The following is a 7,500-nucleotide window of genomic DNA, read 5'->3' as shown; positions in this document are numbered from 1 at the left end:
GAACCTAACTGCTAACTGCATTCAAGGACTCCCACACCAATCAGCTGTCACAATTTATAGCATTCATTTCAAATTACACATTGCAGATGCATATAAGAAATGCAAGATGGAGAAGTGTCAAAGCATTGTAAAATTAGGATATCAACTGATCAAGATGGCTCACAGAGTCAGTTGAACATAGTCCCCTGAAAGAATTTTCAGTGTCTCTTACGTGAATATTGCTTATTTTAAGCCTTTCAAAGTGTATTGAAGTTTGCTTGGATATAACAATTGAATTATCTTTGGATATTGTAGTTAGAAAAGATTTTGCATCGTACATATGTACTTTTATTGAGTTGTTCCAGTGTAATGGAATAGCAGGCATAAATATGGCTTCGTGTCTGGATAGTAGAGCATTTCAGAGGATTGTACATTTAAACAAGTTTAAACATAAAAAAACTTGAATAGTGGGTATTCTTCGGGATAAGAATTCAGTTGTGATATAAAAGTACCAGGCACACTCTTCTTTCATATTTATCTTCGTCTTTTTTTTTTGTTTTTTTTTTAAGTTTTCTGAGTTTTTATGTGGAAAATTTATTTTAGCACGTTACAGTTTTTGTGTTTCATGTAATTTCACACAATAGCAGAAACAGTACACTAGAGCTACAGACCTAATGAATGAATATATGACGAAAATCATTATGAAATATGTGTTTAATAGAAATTTATTTCTACCTCACTTTGGGATCGAACCAAAATTTCTTCAAACGAAATACAATATAGCTGTAAACCATGCAAACAGAGGCATTAAAAGTAGGCCTATCATAATTTCATTGAAGGATTTACATGGAGAGACAACTGTCATATATACCAGTGAGTTATACCCAACTTTGCGATTCATTATACCCAAATGATAATATATGATTCAAATTATCCCCAATGAGTTAGTATACGTTTACATTATACAATATCATATTCAATAGAAATAATTTGTTTCACCACATATGTCAAGGTAGCTACTGTACCAATCATGCCAATATGAGGTAGAAACTTATTCTAATTGAACACGATATTGTGTTGACTTCCCTCATTTATTGATTCATTAAGGGCAATAATAATTGAATATTATTAAACTGGGTCTAACGGGTCGGAAAGTTGAATAATAATATGTGTTATGTATTACAGTTGTTTCATCAGGTAGGGGAGACCGGGGCTAGTTGGCATACTTTTTACATTTTTATTATAGGTATAAAACTATTGGGTATTTTACACACTTTATTATATGAATGAAAAATATAAACATCTGACTACATTTCATTGCATCTTAGACGTTGGTTCATGACCAAATAAAAACACAAATTTGTTTAAAAAAAATATTTCTCACATGTGCCAACATACCCCGCATGCGGGTTAAGTTGGCACACAGTGAGGGGCTAGTTTGATCATAATTTTTTGTCTAGTTTAAGACTATTTAAACACTAATTTAGTAGAGCACCTATTCTTAATATCATAGAAATCAAAGCACTTAATATCACAAATGTTTAAACAAATGTTTTTTTATCATTGAAAACTATCTCTGGCAAGCAAGAAAATAAAACTAGTGTTTGAAGGTCCGAAAGGGAAACTTATTGTAAATCACACTTTGTGTTATGAAAATAAGAAAATAAACACTACAGGTGAATCACAATTCTCACTTTAACTAAAAGAAAACCAGATCTAATGAAGTACCTTAAACCTTCAATATAGTCTGTGGAAAACATTCAAATCACAAAGTAAATGTTAAACTTTCAAAGCTAGTCTGATTCATCATTTGAATCACAGTGAATACAAGTAAAAAACAAATTTTTATCAGTGAAATTTTCATGAGCCCACCTTTTGGCTAACCAGGCATTGCACAATGATTTCTCGCGATTTGCTCTTGGATAATTATTCTGCACATACCAAACAGTAGGTTTCCTCCTGTTCAGATTCTGAGCTTTGCGGAATTCTTTGTTTTGTTTTCTTTTTCCCTGAAAGCATAATTCTTCCAGTTTTCACTTTCACTTTCGACTGTTTCTCTTCTAATGCTCTTTTAACTGGAGTATCTGTCAAGATTGCAGTGGTTCGTTTCCTTTTGTTCAATGAGTTTCCCATTCTTGAACCTGCCTTAGGTAGTGGTCTTACTGCTTCTGGTGTTAAGCTCAAGTTCATTTTTCTGCGTGTAGGGACTCGTGAAGTACATGGTGGGTCGTTCATTTATGTGACTGATTGCTATATTCAGAGCCACAAGTTCATTTAGCCCCTCTAATTGGGCATCCCTGAGTGTGGAAGGAGAACCAGCTTGGTTTCTAGTTTTGTCTGTAGCCTCTGATGGATATAGATTCAGCATACCAGAGCTTCCATTTTCTTGGGATGCTTGCATTTCAGACAAATCATTAGGCAAAGGCCTGTCTGTTACATAAGCACCCATAAAATCTTCTTCCTGAAATATATCTCTATTGAAGGGTGAAATCCCTGTAGATTTGAACCCATATGAGATATTAGTAGGAGGTACAGCAAGTGGTAATGCAGTAGAAATTATTCCTGGAATATCATATATAGTAATTGTAGAATCTAGATGATTTGTCATCCAAGAGTCCAAGGATCTATTTACATACTTCTTCAGTGGTCCGTAAACACTTATATCAAGCGGTTGCATCCTATGAGAACAGTGTGGGGGGAATAAAAGAGCAACAATTCCATTTGCTTTACAATAATTCAGGCCATCTATGGACAGGTGAGATTCATGATTGTCTAGTAATAAAAACACTGGGCGCTCTTATAAACATTCAGTATGTTTCACAAAATGGTTAAGAAACCCAACAAAGTTAGACTCTTTCATCCACCCTGATGGATTAGCAGCTCCTGAACTACCTGGAGGGCTATTAATCATGAAATGATTGCGAAAATGAACTCTGGGGAAAATAAAGAAAGGAGGGACTGCATTATCAATTGCTGAAACAGTTATAGCGACTGTTACAAGAGTTCCTCTTTCTGCTGAGGTAATTTTTTCAATTTGTTTAGAGCCTTTTCGAGCAACAACTTTACCAGGCTTCTGAACTGCTGTTACCCCGGTATCATCCATGTTCCATATGTCCCCTGGAGTAAACTCATAGCGATCTTGGACAGATTGAAGATTTTGAAAAAAAAAATGTCTAACTTCGTCTTGCTAAAACTTGTTGCTCTTGAAGACTAGTTGCTTCTGGTGCTCTAATAGATAGGTCCTTATTTCTTAAAAAAAAAAAAAAAAAGAAAAAAAAGAAAAAAAAAATAGAAAATCAGTCAGCACCAACCATCTCATTTTCTGTCCATGAATAGGGAATATAATTTTTCCTATATATATATCATACTAATATGCCAATTTTCTTACATCCCTCACAGATAAGCCATAATGAATATCGGCTGCAAGTTCAAGATATGTAGAAAGTTTCTTTTCCTGTTCTTTAGAAAATACCTGTCTGTGCTGAGTGTATCCCACAGTAAGAGATGAACTTTCTTCACTCATAAGTTGTTCATCAGCTATTTTCTGGTAATAACGTGTAAACATTCGAAATGGAATGGGAAAATCTTTTGCAACCCCTTTTATTGACTTAGTGTTCAAACTTTTCACATTTGACAGCCCTTAGAATCACATCAAGTGGAATTAAGACTCGGTCAGTTTTTCTTTGGTATGTTCTAACCATGGCTGAAAAACAAATGGGAAAACTGCTTTAATATTGCCTAAAAGTGTCCAAAAATTAATAAGAATATGTCTTTGGGGCAAGTTGGCACAGTGTCAACTTGCCCAGGTGTTGCTGTGCCAACATGCCCCAACCAAGAAACTGTTATTAAAATGGGATCTAATGAATAACCTTACACTTTAAAAGCTTTGTATTATTGTCAATTTATTTCCATATTCCAAGAGATATTCTAGTTCGAAAACATTTAGCAAAGAATAGTAATTTCTCAGATTTTACTTACTTTCAGCAAAATCAAACTTTTGTCCACAAGTCAATTCTCATACACAGTATCCTGATGGCGGTTTCTTGGTAACCGAACAAACATGCAGTGACCACGTGGTAACAATATCAGAGCTATTTTGTCGTCAAACTTACCCTTGTAGTCAACTATCCCCGGTCTACCCTATATCCTGAAATGCAATTAGCATTTAGGATCCATGTTATATTGGTGCCTCATGTTCCTGGATTGGTAGATACATCGCCTTTTATTTGATTAATAATATGGTTACATCAAATTGTAAGGAAATACACACACACACACACACATGCATGCGTGTGCTCGCACACACACAATACACACACACACACACACACATATATATATATATATATATATTGAATACACACACACACACATATATATATATATATACATATATATATATATATATACTGTATATAAACATATATATATATATATATATATATATGCAGTATATATATATATATATATATTTATATATATATATATATATATATACTCTAGTTTACGTGACCCGTCAAAAAGGATGACTAGATTTTCATATAAATATGCTCACACATGCTACCTCCTCTCACTATAAAATGACTCCTCCCTTTCCCCCTACCCGAGAAATAGGGTGAGCTGAGCGTTACCGGAGATATATGTATATATATATATAAATATATATATATATATATATATATATGTATATATATATATATATATATATTTATATATATATATATATATATATGTGTGTGTGTGTGTGTGTGTGTGTCTGTGTCTGTGTGTGTCTGTGTCTGTGTGTGTGTCTGTGTCTGTGTGTATTACTAAACTTACTTTTTATACCTCATCACAACAGGGATGCCCTCGAGACCAAGTCCGGTATAGAACCAGGGAAATTGTCAGAAGTCCTGTGGATAGTGAATCGCTTTGCCCACTCCTACGGGAGGAGGAACCTTGTACAGCGGGAATCTCTTGCCTATTATACACTTGGCAAGTGGGAAATTGGACGTCCTGTGTGCCCCTGGGCCATTCCTCCTGCGGGGAGGGGGTCAGGAATCGACCAGTCTCCTGTGTTGATTCCAACGGCGTCTCCGTAGCTGATTGGTGAGTTAAAATCCTCTTACCGATTCAGTTTTACATTTGCTACTTAAAATTGCTTCTTAGTATACGTATAATTTATTCATTTGGTTATTTAGTTACTTTTTGATTGGGCTCACTTTGGCCCCTGATGAATTCTACCCCTCATTTGCCGCCTGTGGACGAAAAGAGATGGTCCTCTTGGTGCGTTTCCACTACATTTTTTTTCCTCAAAATCTAGTGGTCCTTTGATGCCAGCTGGCCTTTACTGGTATATTTACATTAATTATTATTTTCTCATCCCCCCCAGGTATTGTCCTCGTGAGCTGAAACCATCGCCCTCAGAGACCTGGTGTTATGTGGACTGCCCCATTGACTGTGAGGTCACAGCTTGGACTGCTTGGGACGACTCCAAATGCTCCTGCGCTGAAAGCCGTAAGATTCAGAATTTATTGTTTTCGCCTTGAAATTAAGTATTAGAGCGGCTTCTTACTATTAGTCAAGGTCGTGGTTTGTAGTGGGCAGCTGGACATGAGGAGGATCCATTTTGTTTATGTTTTTATATAATTTTTTTATGAGAAATATTAATGCGGTCTGTCAGTAATTTATGAAAGTACCGTAATGGCTATTGTACACAGATATGTCTTTGGTTGGCCGATAATTTTGGATAAGGAGAGTTTTTGTTCATTCTTTGAAGGTGCAGGATGTTAGGTAAGCTTCAATGTATAGATTCAAGAGATGAATCCCAAATTCATATTAACTTAAAAGACATTGCCCAAATTCACAGTATTTTTGAAAAAATATATGAAAAAAAAAAACAATATGCATCTGTAGGTAGATCCCAATCTAATATGTTAGAATATAGAGCAACAATATGAAATTATACAAAAAGTGACAAGTTATTAAGGGGGAATTCCAACATAACAACCTTGAAGATTTAAAATTCAATAAATTGCCTTGCTGACGATGAAGATATGTTGATTCAAGCAGCTGAAATGTACCTTTTCCATTATATAACTGAGGACATGTTAGCGGGAAGCAATGCAGTATAATTGATACTCTTCAGTAAGATGGAGAGATATTGCATATGTGTGTGATAGAGAGAGAGAGAGAGAGAGAGAGAGAGAGAGAGAGAGAGAGAGACAGACAGACAGAACCCATCAGCCAAAGTTATTTCCACAGAGTACATGCAAAATGTGGGCGTAACGAATCTATATTTTTTATAAATGTAAAGCTATTCAATCATATTGGCAGTTGAACGCAAAAGGCATCGGTGTATTGAAGTCATAGTTCATGTGAAATAATAACACTTTTCGGGATATTTTACATAGACGGATCTAGTTTCAATTAGCGGATAACTATTTGTTTAAAAAGGTATACACATATTTCAGTGATAATATAAGTGAGGATGGGTTACAAAATATTAATTTAATATTTGGCTTAGATCAAATTTACATGTAAAAATCTTATAATCACTATTTCAGCAATGCCATGAAACTTTTATGATTGACTGATTCATTGATTGATTGAGAGTTTTCTGGCATATAAATATCTAAGGTCATTGATACAGGTAATTTTTTGGATCAGAAGCGGGATAGGATTAGTTAATTCTATTCACCATTTCAACCACAATGTATATATAAAAAATAATGCATAGTAACAAGGGTCAACCGGTCTGATTAGTCCAGTTGACATTCATATAAAGATTTTGTAATTATCTGCTTCCGTTTGTATTACTAGAATCATTGAACCTCAACAAGTATTAGCCCTATGATTCCCATAACTTGAAAATATACAATCATTATAATACGAGCACATTCACAATCACACACACATACAAGGTATATACACACATTCACAATCACACTAGATTATAGAATTCTCTGTAAAGAGGTGGCAATTACTGAGCCTGAAAGCAATGTCAATATCCGCATGAAATTTTGGAATGAGGTTGGTACGCCCATGACGTTCCCTCAGTTGGCTACCACCAAGTTTTTAATTTACTGCCTTAAATAAAAGCAGTGCAATGGATTTCCCGTGAAACTTATCAAATTCATTTCCAAATGATGGGATCGATTTCGGGTCTATTCTTAGTATGTTAGTATCAAAATGATTAATATGATAATCAATGAATCACGAGTGCTTTACAGAACCTTTTATATATACTCTTGTATATATATATATATATATATATATATAACAAGATTAATATATCTTTTTCTTTCAACCTTATTAGTCCCATTGTATAGTAAAGGCAGCCGTTTGAGTAAAGTCTCTCCATTTACCCCGTCCTATCTTGCCCCAATTCCTCCTCACCATATACATCCATCTGATCCGCTGTCTCCCAACAATACTCCTTTTCATCCCTGGCATGTTCTTAGCTCTCTTAATTTGTTCTACCTCATTCCTTCTAATTACACGACAATAGTTTTCCTATTGTTCTTTGCATACATATACCAT

General features: G+C 34.8%; 1 protein-coding gene across 1 annotated transcript in view; it reads left to right on the top strand.

Moving 5' to 3' along the window:
- Nucleotides 1-7,500, top strand: part of LOC137656138 (thrombospondin type-1 domain-containing protein 7B-like) — an 82,428-nt gene that overhangs the window by 41,625 nt on the left and 33,303 nt on the right. Inside the window, 2 exon segments of the mRNA XM_068390313.1 lie at nt 4,820-5,067; nt 5,351-5,475. Of these exon segments, the coding sequence (XP_068246414.1) occupies nt 4,820-5,067; nt 5,351-5,475 (373 nt within the window).

The sequence above is a fragment of the Palaemon carinicauda genome, chromosome 17 (assembly GCF_036898095.1).
Source record: "Palaemon carinicauda isolate YSFRI2023 chromosome 17, ASM3689809v2, whole genome shotgun sequence".
Taxonomy (NCBI): Eukaryota; Metazoa; Arthropoda; class Malacostraca; order Decapoda; family Palaemonidae; genus Palaemon; species Palaemon carinicauda.
This window is presented reverse-complemented; position numbering and strand designations above follow the sequence as displayed.